We start from the raw sequence: 18,485 nt of genomic DNA, 5'->3' as shown, positions 1-18,485 counted from the left end.
CGTCAATAAAGAGTAATTTATTTACCATATCTAATACTTATATTTACATTACAGAATAATTTCCATACTTAGATTGAAAACAAAAAATATTTATCGTTACAACACATCGATTTTATGTATTACAAATCTATATTTTCTTTTAGGGATTTAATTTAGAATCCCTTTTTGACTTTTTTTAGATCAGAAAAGTGTAAATTATCAATCCGAACATTATTAAATCATGAAGAATGGCCTTTATGGTTTGATGCATTAGTGCAACTATTGGCTGAACCACTAGGAAAGTAAGTCGATACTTGTGTAATTTTCTCTTATCAATATTTCTTTACATTGAGTGTAGGATGATCTCAATGATTGGTAAATTAATATTTTCAACGATAACTTTAACAAACCTACATAATGAAATATTCTACTCTGATTGTTAATTCAATGCATGTTTAATAATTGTCAATTTGTTTCATAGTCTACCATTGTTCAGTGGTTAAAAGTCATAGATATTACATATTAACTGAAATATATTCCTCATTTTAAAAAGCCAAGAACAGATGTTCTATTTTAAAGAATTTCAATAACTTGTATGTACTATCCTGATCAAATGCGGTTTAATATTAATTCATTCAACTTAATGAAAAGTTCACAAACGTGGTTCTTAAAGTCATTCCAAAACTGATCATCAGATAGTGAGAAATTATCTACATTGCCAACTGATACCTCGAGCGAATTTAACCTATCAGCAATAAATAAATTTAACAATGTTTATTGGGTAGATCTCTGGTTCATAACCTTCAGAATAAAGCATTCTGATGGTCATCTTCAGTTAAAATATTTTATGGAAGTTTAGGTCGTCCTTTTTAGTATCATGAATGTAAATATTTTGAATTGCATAGTTGATGGGACGGCTTCCTAGAAGTGCGACGAAGCCTCCAGAGGCCCTAAAGCAGCCAAAAGGATTCGACCCAATCAAAATATGATAGAGCTTCCTAAAAATATCAACGTGGAATGCTATGATCGGACGGTAGCATAACTTGCCTCCTTGTGAATTGGCTGAATTGTAATGATGTTATACCAATGCTAATATCTATAAATACACATGGTTTTCTGTACATTTTTATAATTATCCAACATTCATTTCTCCTGCTTCTTCTTTCTGATTTGCGACTGTGTGGGTTTTATACGTTCGAGTGTCGTTAGTTGTATATCGTATTTCTGCGTTAATTAAGTAATGAACGTAGCAACAGTATAATAAGCAAACCATAGTTGTGAAATTTAAAGGTTCTGTTGATTACCACTCATTGATCTGTCAATGTTCATTAGCAGCCCAATGATAACGGATTAGATTGTGAAGCTGGGTGATAAAGAGTATAAATTACTCAGGGAGCATTGGTTCCCCCAAGGTTTTAGGTAATCCCAATTGACCACCAATCGAGAAACTTCGATTCATGGTTTTCTGGTGATGACTTTCAATCAATTAACACCAAAATTCAAATGTACCCATCTGTGAAGACAATCATACTATTCATTCCAAATGAATTCTGTATAGATAGGTATGTTCAAGTAATTAAACGTTAAACCTTGTTACTAATTTATGCAAATAACTATCTTATAACAAGATTATTTTTCTACAACATAATGGTTCACAAAACCGAAGATTTTGGCAAAACGAGAGATGTTTTTCAGAAAGACAGTAAACTTTGAAGTAAAAAAATCTAAAACACAGTACAAGTTATAAAACTACTTAGTTTGGTAACTTTACTCCTCATTTTAGTGGTTTACTTAACAAAACTTACATTTTCATTCTGTGGAAAGTACTTTCCACTTACACTGTTTTACTCACGTTATCATGCGATAATAAAAATGATAACTTTGTTAATCAATATTCAGTTATCACAATTGATTGATCACTGGGTGGTGATCAATGTCATGCATGTCAAGTCCTTCTTAGTGCTGATCGAATGCTATCGATCAAGTTGCAGTGTGGCCACTAGTCTAGGTGCCTCGACACTGAGTGCACTATATATATTGAGATAAGATGGTGTTTGGAGGTGGTCAACAGGAAACCCTGGACCGGGGTTTCGTGTTACTTGGAACTCGTCAGCAAGGTTTACCTGTAATCTTGAGGGAACTGATGCTCCCTGACGGATTCGATCCCGTGTCACTCAGCTTCACAGTCAGAGACGTTACCACTGAGCTACTCAGTTATATATAACTGAAAATTTCCACTACATTTATTCTGGTCAATAGCTATGGTGTGTTTTTTTCATATTCTAGAATATGGATTCGTTTCAAGGAGTTAAAAGATCAAAGATTAGAAGAAGATGAATCCTTTCATGATTATAAACTAGTGGATAAATTAAATGAAAATCCAACTAATGTATTCATTAATTATACACCAAAACGAAGAGTTTATTGGGATCATTTATTTCCATCTGGTTATATGCCATGTGGATGTCTATTACCTGAACCATTTAGTTTTAATAATATAAAACAATCTCATCTATGTACATCACCTATTACTGACATAAATCGTGACAATAATAATAACAATGGTGATACTAATATATCAACAAATAGTTCAACGAGACATCAGTTGAAAATCACTTCAAAATTTGAATTGGAAGAAGAAATTGGTAATTATGCGAATTATTATCAAAAATGTGGATGTAGTCAAGAGGTATGGTTTGAATTAGCTTACGATATTATACGTCTACCAGTAATTAATTGTTCACCAGGTTTACAATCAGCATTGACTAAAATTAATGATTTTTTCATTACGTTGACTAAAAATCAATCGGTAGAATGTTCGGAACAAATAAATAATAATAATAATAGCAATTCAATTGATGGACAACATTTTGCAATACAATTAGTAATATTATATTTAAATTATCGAATACATGAAGAGATTAAAACAAAATCATTGAATAATGAATATAAAACCCAACAACAGTCTGAGATTGAACAATTACAGTATTCAATATTGTTGGAATATTTGAAATCATTGTTGAATGTAAATGACGAAAGTGAAGGTTAGTCAATGTTTTAGTTATGTAATTAATCAAAGAGTTAAAATCACTCATTTATGATAATTATTGACGTAAAACAAATGTAGATAATAGAGCTCCCATTTGATAGAAATTACCTATTAGGTTCTGGACAGTAATCGTATCTGTATAGCCATCCAATCGGGAATATAGTATTCTGTTTACAAGCACAGTTCATTAATTTATATACTTTAGACAGCATTTTTTTTAGGATCAATTTAAAATGGATAATATTTCTGATATTTCAGCTTGTGTTAACTGTAACCGTGTTCAGAGATAATAGTTTCAGACGCAGGTTTTTTAGACCTCACTCGAAATAAATAAAAAGTTACTTATTCATAACTAACGTATATTACAGATACTTAAGGTTGACTCCGTAAACTACTATTTTATAATAAAATTTTGACAATGAAAATTAGATATTATTGGTTAAATCATTACAATCTAATGACCGAAAATCAGCTTTTTTCAGTCAACGTTAATCTTGAATATTTCCATTTGAATATGATTTTGAAGTTCACATCAGATAAATTATGTGCGTTTGAATGGAGAAATTCGACTTCAATGTAGATAATTAAGACTAAAACTCCGCCTGTAGCCCCTCCGGGGTCTAGTGACGGTCCCAAGCCCGGATAAAGGAGGAGGGTTGGGCATGGGATTAGCGACCCCATCCCGTAGAAAACCAACTAGCTAAAAAAGCTAACCAGAAAATATTATTTAACCATTCAATTAAGACTAAACTTTTAAATACTAACGAACTATCAATACTAGTGATTCAAATAGATAAAACGAAATCAATGAAATTTTACCAACGAAGTAAAGACTGTACATTCTTTATCGATCAGTAAGCATAGGAAGTGAATTATTAAACTACTTATTTTAATTTACCCTCTAGTTTTGAAACTTGCTCCGTTTTTTTGTGTATAAATTTCAGAAATTAACGCGTGTAAAAAACGTGTGAGGTCATTTTTAGCTGAAAGAAATAACGATGTGAAGTTAGTTTGTTTTTGCGAGATAAATCTTTGATAAATTTTATTTATTATAGTGCTAATTTTTGTTTAGTATGAAGATTTCTGGAGATCGTAGTATTTTCGCAATTGGATTCATAAGTCGATCTAAGCTAGACGACCATTGGAAATCTGAAAGCACTAGGAGGCCGTATTGTTCTAGTATTGAACTCTTCAGCAGTGCGCATCCACGATTCGATACGCGGAACTCGAACTCAGGACCTTTGGTATCGCGTGGGCGCTAAACCTCTAGATCAATGGGCCAGCATGTAGGATTGTAGACATTCATTACTTCAGAGTCCCATACTAGGACGAAACAGCCATCCATTGCTTTCAAGCATTCAATGGCGGTGCAGCTTAAATCGGCTTGTGAGTTCGATTAAATTTTGGTTCAGTCAAAAATCTCTTCACTTTAACAACATGAAGTAACATAATTTAACAAGCTGATGCATAATATACCAGTATTTTGTGAAAAATAAGTAATGGGAAAAATGGAATGATAAATATTGTGTTTCATTAATATTCGCAGTGTCAGAATCTATTAATCCTTATAATATTGAAGCTAGGAAAGAGAACGCTTGAGACAATGATTTGTAGAAGAGATATATACTTTCACTACTCAGCGATTTTTGATAACTAAACAATTAAAAAACCATCGATAAAACTGAAGATTCTCAACACTATATTTTAGATACAGAAATCAAAGTCGTCTTATAGAATTACTAGTGACAGGTAATGTTTTATAGCCAAGTATATGAAAAGACCAATTGATAGTCTGTTGGAAATGAATCTGTAAGTGGTTATTAAATCTTATCATTCGTTATCTATAGAAGAATGAAAACATAGACTTTTAACTTTGTTATTATATTCTTTGATGGGATGTACACTATCGCTTCTGAATATCAAATTATTTAAGCTATGTTTTTATTCTTCTATAGATAACTAATGGCAGGATTTAATAACCACTTAGAGATTCATTCCCAATTGACTATTAATTGGTCCACTTAGTCATATGAGAATACTCAACCTGATTTTATTGAAAATATCTGTTAGACGAAATCAGACCTCTTGAAATATTAGATGATTAAAAGTTGGCGGTAAAATACTTTGAATTTCTGTCTTGTGTTAGTTGATGCTTATCCGTTAGACGTTAGTTTTGATGTTGGTTTAACTGTTTCAAAACTGAGTCACTCCACGTTATATCCCGAAACTTTGCCTTTGAGTCATTCTGTACGCAACGGACTTCCTGTAGGGTCTCCTGATAATTACATCTAGCCACCTAATATCCCAACATAGTGTACTCGATATCGAGTCATTTTGATTGATGATCACATTACAACTTGATCGATAGAATTCTAAGAGCATTAAAAGACTGAACAAACAGGACAGTGATCACCAGAAATAATAATAAAGCCTAAATTTCCAAACATGAAATATCTTTGATTAGTTAAGAATGATGAATGTTCAAGTTAATCTCTTGATTACACAAAACAACACAGAATATCGTTATCATAGCCAAAATTTGAACCATTTTAACATTGGAAGGGGTTTTTGTGGGTATAATAGTTATTTTAATATTTGTGATAATGAATCAACTGAAGCTAGACCACTATGAAAAACCTGTAAGCACTGAACGGCCGTTTCATCCTATTGTGGGGCTCCTCAACAGTGCGTATCCACGATCCCGCCTCGCGAGATTCAAGGTTAAGCGTTCGCGCGCGCGACTGATAAGTCCTGAGTTCGAATCTCACGAGGCGGTATCGTGAATGCGCACTGTTGAGGAGTCCCACAATAGGATGAAACGGCCGTTCTAATATTATTTTAATTGTATGTTAAACAATATTTTATATTTATTATTTCTTTTTTTCACTTTATTTATAGTGATTCCGAATCATTTATCCAAGGAAATTCCAGTAGAATTTTTAAAAATATACAAAATCTACGATTTGTACAACATAAAGGTTAGTTAATCATCTTTAGTAAAATAAATAATGAAATTGTTATTTTCTTTTTCTAGCTTTATTAGATTTATTTTTTATGCATAAATTCTTACATGCAAATACTACATGGATTAGTGAATTGATCCGTAGTCAAAGACAGTACTATAAAACTTCAATACATAGTAAGCCAAATTTTCAATTAGATGAATCATTCATTCCTAATGTTGACATCAAATTAACTGATTCTATAGAGGTAAGTTATTATTATTATTATTATTAGTTTATACTGTTTTGTAACTTAAACTAATTTCATAATGATATCGTTACATTTAACACTTCTATTATAATAAGAAGGGGTTTTGTGGAGATTTCAGTATCTTCATAGTTGAAAGCATGAGTCATTTGAAGCTAGACCACCAAGGGAAACTTGGAAGCACTGGACGACCGTTTCGTTCTATTGTGGGACTCCTCAGCAGTGCGCATCCACGATCCCGCCTCGTGAGATTCGAACCTAGGACCAACCAGTCTCGTGCCAGAGCACTTAACTGATAGACCACTGAGCAAGCATCCAACGGTGTTAATGTCTAACTTCAACCAATCCAAGAAATCGAGCAACCATTCACCAATGGTCTTCAGTGAGTTGATATCTCACAACAGACCTGCTTGAACTCCACTGGTTACTGCTTCTCATTAGAACTCCAGGAAATACCTCATGGAACCAGTCACTAGTGAGCATATGGTCATTAACAGAAGGGGCTTTTGTAGAGATTTTAGTAATTTTATATAGTTGAAATCATGAGTCAATTGAAGCTAGGGTTCGAATCTCGCAAGACTAGATCGTAGATGCGCACTGCTGAGGAGTCCCACAATAGAACGAAACGGCCGTCCAATGCTTCCAGGTTTTCCATGGTGGTCTAACTTCAATTGACTCATGCTTTCAACTATGAAAATACTTCTATTATAACAATTTAAAATAGGCATTTAAAACTGAAATTATAAAGTTCACAAAACACACTTATATTCAATGAATGTTTATTTTTGTAAAGCTTGAATATATGTATAAATTTTCATATATAATATAATTTTGTCATCATAAAGGTGTGTTTCAACAATTTAAGTACTCCAGAATATTTCATATTATGGTGTGGTCTGCTTATATCCATATAAGTAGTATATGGTGATGATCAGGCATAGAATATATTTTGGCAGAAGATCGATAAGGAAAGAACAGAAACGAAACGCAATCGGTATGAAAATGCATGAACAATAAAATCAGAGAAGATGGACTGATATTTGCAGAAGAAACAGTCAACATTGAGACAATTGATTGTTATTTTCCAAGTTAACTGTTTACTGTATGGTTATCAGATTTTAGTGAGGTAGTCCGTGATTCGTGCTCTTGTTCACTACAATATGCTTAGTCATGATTTTGAGTCTTATTCCACATATCGATTAAATTCATAAACTCATATATTGTATTTACTACTTTTTAACAGACTAATCCCTTAGTAATTTACATGATAACAAAGAAAACAATTTGTGAGATTTATGAAGCTGATTTGTAAGAGTGATGATATAAAAAAAACATATTGTGACCGATAATAAATAGTTAGACTGAGTTAACAAGAATTTTTTGATGTGTTAAGTTTACCAATTGTTGAATTTAACCGTGTGGTGTATATGTGTCATTGACTAAGTTTCTATCTCTCTGGTCGATCAGATCTAGTTCTATCTCCATCATGATTAGAAACGTAAACAGTAAGTTTTTCTTAGTGTATTCGATCCTCAACAGAAGAGAATTATGCTTACTAACTAGCCAACTATTGAACCAGTGATATGGTTATCAATCTCTATTGATATACGTTAAAAAGATCACTAAACTCAACCATTTAGTGATTGATCAATACCTATGGATACCTTCTACATAGATAATCAAAATGAATTTCAACAAATTTGAAGTGATCACGTATCAGTTTAACCGTCATGTTTGTGATTCACTGAGTAATATTCCTTTAAACAACTAGAGTAATTTCAATATACCAAGAATTGTCAATTAATTTTTCTTCGTTTATTATATTTTAGGAAGTAAATTGGGAAAAGATCCATTGTATCAATGTCGGTCTTCAAGAATTATAAATTAAAAACCATTATGACCAAATTTATTTACTGTTGAACTATGAATGATTAACACATGGAACACATTCATTATTGTCAATCTGTGATGAAAACAATCAAATAAAACATTTCAAATATTGAACTACATTTTTCCAGGGCATAATATTTATAATATGAAAATATCTTATATTCAGTGTTGGTAAATTACATTTATGAGCACAAATTGATTTCATTTGATATTCATAGAAAACTTCCTCATAGTAACAAACTGTTTCAATAAAGAGCAAAAATAGTTCAAGAGAATAGTTTTTGTTCTTTTTTTTCCCAATTATTAATGAAGCCCTCGATTTTCTACAAGTTTACCATGCCAAACACCGTTAGCTTGATGTCTATCTAGTCATGGTGCAAAACCTGTTAAGACATAGTTGGTGAAACTAAATCACAAATAGCTAAGCTTGAGGAGTACTGGAAATGACTTTGAATTATACATACCGTTCATTTAACAATGTGTATATAATTCGTTTACAACAAGGATCTTTCACTGGAAAGGCAGTCAAATTGTTATTACATGTGATAGTTTGATGTGGCTTATAAGATTTTTCATATTCGTAATCGGTCTTCTCTACAATAAATTAAGGCGTCATACTTTGCAACTATGCATTCATGCGAGAGATCATCATCAGTTTTAGTTATTTATGATTCGACTTCGAATAATATTTGTATTCAGACTACTTGAATGGTAGATAAACTGATTTTAAATAACATCATGATTCGAATGCCATATGGATTCAATTCTCGATATTTTTAAGCAAAGTGGCTGCTATTCAAATCTTCTATAAAGGTATCATTGAACTGGGAATTTAGTTTAAACATAGCAAGTAAATTATTTAAATTACCTACTTAATAGAACTCACATCTGTAAAAGTGCATACTTCATATAATCCCAGTATCACACCTTGCCATCCTACCATATGAAGATGATGCCACAACATTTGTCTTTTCAAACCTTAGAGATTTGACCAGTAAGTAAAAGTATCATTTACTTAGCTATTTCAAAGGCGAATAGAAGCTAACATTAATTTCTAGATTTTGAGTTAAAACTAAGTTGTATTCTGATAAGTCTTCTAATCGAACTCTAGATTCGGTTCCTAAGCACCTCTAGCAACCCCTAGGCTAGATCTACGCAACAACTTGAACACGAGGGAAAAGGTGTGAAATATGGAAGAAACGCTTTACTCCAAAGGCTCGTTCATGTACAGAAAATCTAGGGTTTCTATATTATTTTAGATGGCCTTGGGTTTCTGGTATATTCTGGAACGCTACTAAATATAGTAGCAGTATAAGTAATTATATAATCCAAAACTCGACATGTGACTTTTCACTTTCTAGATGTTTCTGGCAAAACTCCTAGTGAACTCTGACTGGATAAGATACTTCTCAGTGTTTTCAGAGCGTTTTTTTTGCTTTTTCCGAGGAGTTTTCTGGATCTCCCCAACATAGTCTATATGTTGATGGGACTATCTATATTATATACGTAGAGATAAAATCGAAGGTATTATCTACTGTTCCTCTGATTACTGTATTGATTACAAATTTCACCGTTTAATGTAAGGAAACGGTTCTTCCTTATCAGTCATCAAACACTTCTCTCTGAGTAGTGTATAAACTTCTATTCCTTTTCATCATATAATAATAGGAAGACAATTCACATGTAATACCCTCAGACTGAACCTCAAAGTTATGGATATTCAACTTGCAATAGTAGATTTACGGGTTCTTACGTAATCACTCTTATTTCTCAATAGAAAATAGATAAATTCTACTGGGTTGTTGGTAGATTAGCTACAGTTTTCATAATTATCCAAATTCACATGTTCATAAAAATGGAAGAAAAATCGTACAGAATGACAGCAAGGAATGTATCTTGATACTCGAACACTTCGTTCAGCAGTATGGCAAACTATAACGCTGTCTTAGTAATATTTATATGCTGAGAAAATTATGTAACTTAGAACACCTCGTAGTGATGAAAGCGGGAATCCCCTTCTATACATTCCTCTTACTCGATTAGGACTGAATATGCTTGAGGGGTGAAAACTTGTTGAATTAAGAAAATGTGTCAAAATATCAATAACTGTTTGTGAAAGTACACAATCAACCAAATATAAATTATAAATTTCCATATTAACACTGGTGTAAACTACAACTTTTATAATATATAGTTACGCTACTGACAAATAGTAAGTAGTGCAATGCTCAAACAAATTTTATATGCCTGTCAACTAACCACAATTAATGATTGTTACCAGGTTGGCGATCATTATTTTTCGTGATAAGAAATAATAATGATTTGTCTCTTGTATAAAGAAATAAAGTAATTGAGCTAGTTCTTGCGAATAACAGTGTAACAAAACTAGTTTTAAAAACAACAGATTAAATTATCAGCATAAGGTTAGGGAAATTGTTGAGTTTTTATTGAAATCATGAAACGATCAGTGCTTCCAAGTTTTCATTAGTAGTCTACCATTGATCGGTTAATAGTCTCAATAAGAACTTAACAGACTAAACTATTTGTTAACAGCATTGCTGTGAGTTCTATGTGCAAAGTTGTCAAATGTAAAACTGCTTGAGGATATTATTAAGATCTATATATTGGACAGTTATCTCACTTTAATTTTAACAGTTTTCACACTAGAAGTTTCTAAATAAAATGAAGTGTCTATGGACTAGTTATCTTATCACAAGATCACAGTTAACACTTGTTTAAATGGTGTGTGAATTACTAAACATTTTTACTGACTTACAACAAGAATAAGATTGGAAGTTATGTGATCCAAAAGATTATTCATTTATACTCGTCATAAGTCTATCTTCATCTACCTACTTCTCCAAGTTCATGAATAAAATAATTTTCCAATAAAACAAAATATCGTACTTTCTGTCCTTTGATAGTCAATCTGACCCATTATATAACGGTTCCCTGAGTAACTATTTAGAGGTCTTAAAAACAAATATGCTACACCATAGTATAATGTCATGACAGCGACCACACTTTACATACCGATCAACCGGATCACCAAGATACTGGGTATGACCACTACTTTGCGACTATTTTTTACTATCACAAATCGCCATAAAAAAACTGACTATGAGCAGTATATTCATGCATCAAAACGAAAACCTGGATCCAAACAATGAGGGAAACGATAATCTAGTACTCATATTATTCTAGTTTCACGAATCTGAGTTGCACATAAGCTCTTATTTCTTCCATAACACTTGCATTGTGATTTTTGAATCTTGATTACATTAATAAATGTAATAGTACTTGAAGTAAGACACAAAAATCATAAGTTCGATCCTATCTTTTAGGTTTTTGGTCGGTATAGTTGAAGAATCTCAAACTAACATAAATCAGATGTCCATGTTTTTCGAATTTTTAATAATTCTTCATCTGATTTCAATTTTTCATGATTATCACAGTAATCACATTTTTACAAAATTATCTATTCAATACTCTCTAATGGATTATATGGTTGAGTGGATGAAATAAATTAAAATTCTTGTTTCAATTATACAAACAAATCATCCCTATTCCTTTCCCCTCATTTCCTACTCTTCTTCACTTTCCCTACACTGTCTCACTGATTTGTCAATACACAAACAATTAAAAGATTGTTCTTCTATCACTGCTTTCACAAAGAAAATTCTTTATTTTTCCTTGAATTTATTGGTTTATTAAAGTGATTAACTCAGAAGTACTCAATAGGTAGTTATTAAGTCTCTACCCTTGTGGTATTTTCTAATAAGTCACGTGTAACCCGTATATTTTATAAACATCTTTTCTTGGCTTCATTATTTTTCTTTCCTCATTTTTATTACTGTGTTTAATATTGAATAGAAGTTTGCTACAAAACAATTCAGAAGAATTTCAACCCTCTCTACTTTCAATTTTCAAATAATTGACAAAAACATTTTCGGCAATAATGTAAACGTAATTTTTACTAATAAACTATTTATTTATGAGTCCATTGAAGGTAGACCACCATTGGAAAACCTGGAAGTACTGGGCGGCCATTTCGTCCTATTGTGGGACTTATTCTTTATTATCCCCCCAGCGAAAAGAGAAATAATATGTTATACGGGCTCTGATAATGAAAAATTAACAAGATTATAATAGAAAGGTATTTTTATGGGAAATATTAGAAGTAAAGTATTTGTCTCAATGAAGAAATCTTATATTTTATGTGGGTAGTTGATGGAATGTGGGTAAATTAACTTTCTAGAATAATAAGGGTGTTCAAATAATAATAATAATAGTCTGGAATTAAAATGTGAATAGTTTTATTTAAGAATCATTAAGTGGTACCATCAGAAAAACATACCTGAATAAAAACTATCAATGGAAAGATTAATTGGATCCAGTAAAGATATGTCAAATGTCTGAATAAAAGTAGCATTTCAGAAATAGATTAATGATTTTCTTCACTAATCACCATTGTTGGGTTATCATTGGGAAACATTAAATATCTGTTCTATTCATGTAAAGAACTTCCTAACAGTGCATACTCATGATTTTATTTCCCCAGGGATCAAGCTGAAAACCTTTAGGTCGTGAGATAAACGCGTTACTTTCAGACAACTGATTTGGAATCCAGTGGTTTACATTTTCAAATTCAGTGGATTAGTGGTATAAAGTGATGGTCATCCGGTGCATTGGGGATAAATATCTCACTTCTGGGATAGCTGAACTCTACCGGTCATGATTCTCAAATGAAATTTCGTCAGTCCATCACGTAATCAATTATGTAAACCATCTACAAATCAAATAAATTTCCATAAAACTTTTAAAAAATTCTGATTAGTAAACCTAATTTACATTTTAAATATTTAGAATCAATCAGTAAGAAATCACAGAGCTAGGTTTATTATTATTTAGATAGGCTATCAGAAATCTTTATGTTAATCTATTTGACTAACTAATGCATCATGAGGAATTGGAGTCTTAGAATAGTTAGTTGTAAGGGAGTTTAACCATTTAATTTGAAATCGTCAGGTCATAGAACATCTGTTCGATAATAATGTGAAAAAGTGGTTATCATTTATGGTAGCCTATTCTAACTAACATGGAGTTTGAATGATGAAATATCATTCAGATAAGAAAGTTATAGATATGAACTGTTCATTTTCAAACGACAAAAATGGATAACCTCAAAGCGGACATAAATAGTCCAAATCGTTATCCCCTTTTTATTAGAAGATTTATGTGAAAAGAAATAATCTTTAATAATTTTGTTGTCGTTGCTAAACCACTTACTGTATAAGATCCGTGACAATAATGTTGAATTTCGCCCAGCATATCTTTTAGCTTATATTTCCTGAAAAAAATCAAAGCTTAAGTTCTATGAAGCAAGTAGTCTGTGGAGATGACATTTAATTTCATAGAAAAATAGTTAGTGGCTGAACTAGAGAACAGAACTTTTTCATTTTGTTGTGGGACTATATAACAAACAACAGCCAATGATATTTACGTTCTGTAGTAGAAGACTGTCACCAGGCTGTTAATTTTGAAACCAAAAATCTTTAATCCGCGATTTTAATAAAATCTAACTGTTTCACTGATTCAATTTAATGAATGACAAAATAGTTCAATATATCATGGGACAATATGTACATATAGCAATTATCCAACTTCAACTCAATAAGTGTACAGTAACTGTTATATACAAGAGTCATGAATTCACAATACTGACAAATTTCTAAATGATCTATTACTTCTAATAATTATTGAGAAGGAACTAATTATTTGACTGAATTGTTTTCTGAAATGACACCTTTAACATAACATAATCTATGAAGAGGTAGAAAAAAATAGTGGATAATACACTTGTCCGATACAATATTAATAAAATCATTACTTATTTATCCATTCATTTATCACGTGGATTGGTTGAAGTTAGACATGAACATCATAAGATACCGGCTCAGTGGTCTAGAGATTAAGAGTTCATGCATGAGACCGAAGGTCTTGGGTTTGAGTGCCACATGCAAGATCGTGGATGCTCACTGACGAAGAGTTCCATAATGGGATGAAACAGCCGTCCAGTAATTCCAGGTTTTCCATGATAGTCTAGCTTTAATTGACTCATGATTTCAACTATATAAAATTACTAAAATCTCTACAAAAGCCCCTTCTGTTAATGATCATATGCTCACTAGTGACTGGTTCCATGAGGTATTTACTGGAGTTCTAATGAGAAGCAGTAACCAGTGGAGTTCAAGCAGGTCTGTTGTGAGATATCAACTCACTGAAGACCATTGTTGAATGGTTGCTCAATTTCGTGGATTGGTTGAAGTTAGACATTAACACCGTTGGATGCCTGCTCAGTGGTCTATGGTTTAAGTGTTCTGGCGCGAGACTGGTAGGTCCTAGGTTCGAATCTCACGAGGCGGGATCGTGGATGCGCACTGCTGAGGAGTCCCATAATAGGACGAAACTGCCGTCCAATGCTTTCAGGTTTTCCATGGTGGTCTAACTTCAATTGACTCATGATCTTAACTATATAAAATAATAATAACAACTTTTAAAAGTATTTCCATTAAAAAAACTCATTAGTCTACTTATTTATTGATAGATCATATTTCATTTAGTTTTAAAATAGTATTAAAACAAAAATATGATTCCATTGAAAAGTTGTCCATATTCATTATTCAATTAGTCATTAACTGATTTAAATTATATATTTGTTTATTATGTAAATTAATCATATTAAATGATGAATACAAGGGGGGGCGGTTGGCCTAATTTTTTTTCTAATGTTTAAAGTAGCCGATAAGTTTTACATTAATAAATATATAACTTGTTTACTTATTTATTCAATCATGGTATTAGTGAATGTTCAATTTGGTAGGTAAATGCTTTAAATTTTACGACCAACATTTAAATTGTGAATATTTTCTAGGGTGAAAAATAAGTATTAATGGTATGATTGATTAGATGAGATGTTATTTGTGAACAAATTGTGAAATTAGAATGGGGCTTTTGAAGATTGTATTAATTTTAATGGTTGAATTCATTGGTTACTACAATTTCTTCAAACCTCATTCTGATCATAATCATTATGTGCTTATAAATGACTAGTTCCAAGATGATTTCTTGGAGTTTTAGTGAGAAGCTGTGACCAGTGGAGTCTAATCCGTGTCGGGTATAGATAAGTATCTACCTCAAACAATGAATGAAAGGTTGTGCAATATCATGGGTTGATTGAAGTTAGACATTAACAGCGTTAGATACCGGCTCAGTGGTTTAGAGGTTAAGAGTTTACACGTGAGACCGAAGGTCTTGGGTTTGAGTCCCATGTGCAGGACCGTAGATGCCCACTGATGAGGGGTTCCCTAGTGGGACGAAACAGTCGTTCAGTGATTCCAAGTTTTCCATGGTGGTTTATGCATACATCAACTCATGAATTCAACTATTAAAGTTGTAAATTGGATAAGTTGGTTTTGTTTTTACAGTTTAATAAATTTGGTCAACATGATTATTCTACAGTGATGTGTACATATAGTATTACCTTGCAATTGAAGTGTATCTTTAATACAAATCTTAAGGTTATCATGAAGAACTTCACATCAGTTTCATCCTCTTTAAGGTTCATTAATAACGTGTTAACCACGGTAGCATTGTCTATTTAGTGCTGCTTGACAGAATTTCATTAAACTTTTAAAAATGGAATTTGCGTATGGGTATTATTGAGAATATTGGTGAGAATTTTCTGAAATTAATGTGGTTAGTTTATAAGCCGTTTAAAGCCTGAGCAAGAAGCCAAAATAAGTATTTCGAAGTGATGATAACAATAGAATTATCATTACTATGTCTGAGCAAACATTTCTAGGCATATGGACTGCTAAAATCATGATGTCGCGAAATGTGGATAGTCCCTCAGAGAAAGTGATAACTGAACACAGAGGGTTTTGGGGCATTCTTAGCATGGAGAGGCCAGGTTTTGTAAACAGGATCCAGATCTTCATTAATCGATGGGTCGTATGATCACTTTTAACAATTAAATCAACGTTACAAATGAAATAAAGATGTTCTAGATCTCAATAAGCCACTTTAGCTTTTGTTAAACGTAGACTGATCTCAATAACTACGCTATTACCATCAAAGGCACAAACTGAACTATCAAGATACACACATTTTTAAACCACTTCTAACTATTACCTACAGACAATGCGAACAGGTATAAACTTCTGTTAAATTTGCAAAAAAACTTTACGTTTCGAAAGCGGTAAGGTAAATGCTACACTGACATAGACTTTTCACCTACTGATTACATGTGATCTGAATAGTATGTGTGCCACCTCATATTAAAACAATGCTGTCTACCTACTCGAAACTGAAACTCCCCTCTTCAAGGAAAAGCCCAACGCCTCCACTGAGTTCTTCCCTCAGGACTACTTCCAGAATATCATCGGTGTGGAAATTAGAAATGAGTGGACAAAGTACGTAACCTATAGACAAAATTTGCTAATCTCCATCCAATAACTCATTTTCTTGAGAAATTTGTTCGTTTCTAAAATGAGCAGAAGTAAACTAAAAAACAATTTGAGTTTTCAGAAAACTTCGTCCCAAGCTGACATCGGATAATCATTTAAACCATGGGGTGCCAAATGTTCATACCTCCTAGAATGGAATCTCTTAAACATCGTCAGAACACACATTTACACAACCCCTGTATAATTAAACCCCAGACCAGTAGATCTCGAAGTTGGCACTACATCATCTAGTCGTTTTGTAGTTAAGTTACTGACTCACAGTTTCTAACTTCTGTCATTTTATGATGTAATGTGACTCAAATCGATTTCCATGCCTCATCACAGATCTCACTCTCGTGTGTCACAGATCCATACCGAAATTTCGGCGAATTCACCTTAAAACAAGTCACGTCTTATCATTATTATTGTTATTGACTTTATGATTAAGTTTCATTTCATATTCGACTTAATTAGTATTCAGCTTTCCCTTTTTAATCTGACCTCAATAATGTATGACTTGATATATTCAAATTATTTCTATGCCTCAGGTGTATAAAGAAATATTTGTTTATAATAATATGATGATGAAGCGAAAAAAAGCAAAGCCCCTAGTTGTCATGTCAACATTTGCAGGTGTACACAATATAATACGTCTAGAATATCCAAGATAAACATATTTCTTTTGTATATAAATAATAAGTATATATTAAAGTTTAGGATCTTTAATCAACTGACATATATGCCTAGATTGAAAAACTTTAAAGGAGATTGGAATAGTTACCATTTCACTTTCACCCTAACAATGATACACGCAAAGTACGCATACATACAACTGCACATATTCATATACATGCAATACACACATGTCAAGTAATCTCCAATCTGTTTTCATATATAAGTTCTAGTATATATGGAAAAAAGAATTGACATTTGACTGAAATGATTTCTTATCAAAGCCAAAATATCTTGAGGGCAAATGATTATCATTATTTTCGATTTAACACATAAAGCACGCCTCTTGATAAACTTAGACAAGGTGAATAAATAAATAAATAAATCAGTTGCTGGGGCACATTGATTTGTATCAAAAATTTCATTTGAATTAGGTCACTGAGGATGATAATGATGATGTGATATTAATGGCTAATCTGATAATGTAAACCTATTCAATGAAATCCTTCTCTTATAATCCCTGTACTATTATGATGAGTTGGAGTGATTTTTATTTCAACATTTCCCTTTTTTTGTATGTTTTGATTGAATCCGTTAGATACGAGGGTTAAAGTCTTGTAACACAAACCTACATTCATCTTAAATCAAGGAAAAAAACACATTGGAATAGGCTAAAAAATGACTATTATTATTACCATCATCATTTTAGATTAGATTTATATCAATGTTTGTTATTATATAAAGTCAACAGACCATACGATTTCCTACACCCATGATCCACCCTGCTAAACCACCGCTACTATATACATATAACTCATACAGTGATGAAATAAATACAAATAGTTGAACGTCTGAAAGAAGTTTTTTTTAAATCAGTACATTCAGTTAGTCATTAATCATTCATGTTTATTTGTTTATGTTGTTCAGTATGTGTGAAAGATCATATCAATTGTTCAAAATCAAGCTACCTTACGTTATATTATATACATTGGCATAGCAACTAGATTTATTTTTGATTAGTTCCTTTTAAATAAACCTTATGTTGAGATTATTCTGTTACAATTACCAATTCAAGTAACTGTTTGTTCTCTTGGATATATATATAAATGAATCATACTGAACAAGAGTTAGAAATAGAGTAAAAGGCGGGCGGGGGGGGACATAAGGGCTTAATAATT

The 18,485-nt window shown here is 32.1% G+C and overlaps 1 protein-coding gene across 1 annotated transcript in view; it reads left to right on the top strand.

Moving 5' to 3' along the window:
• Smp_169660 (hypothetical protein) overlaps positions 1-8,389 on the top strand; it is a gene marked incomplete at its 5' end in the record, with an annotated part of 28,439 nt that extends 20,050 nt beyond the window's left edge. Inside the window, 5 exons of the mRNA XM_018797089.1 lie at positions 2,266-3,023; positions 3,973-4,033; positions 5,927-6,006; positions 6,063-6,238; positions 8,068-8,389. Of these exons, the coding sequence (XP_018652165.1) occupies positions 2,266-3,023; positions 3,973-4,033; positions 5,927-6,006; positions 6,063-6,238; positions 8,068-8,121 (1,129 nt within the window). The 3' untranslated portion in view covers positions 8,122-8,389. The remainder of the gene's footprint in view (positions 1-2,265; positions 3,024-3,972; positions 4,034-5,926; positions 6,007-6,062; positions 6,239-8,067) is intronic.
• Positions 8,390-18,485: the final 10,096 nt, after the last annotated feature.

This window comes from Schistosoma mansoni, chromosome 4, assembly GCF_000237925.1.
Source record: "Schistosoma mansoni strain Puerto Rico chromosome 4, complete genome".
In the NCBI taxonomy this organism is placed as follows: domain Eukaryota; kingdom Metazoa; phylum Platyhelminthes; class Trematoda; order Strigeidida; family Schistosomatidae; genus Schistosoma; species Schistosoma mansoni.
The sequence above is the reverse complement of the archived record's forward strand: the minus strand, read 5'-3'. Positions and strand labels throughout refer to the sequence as shown.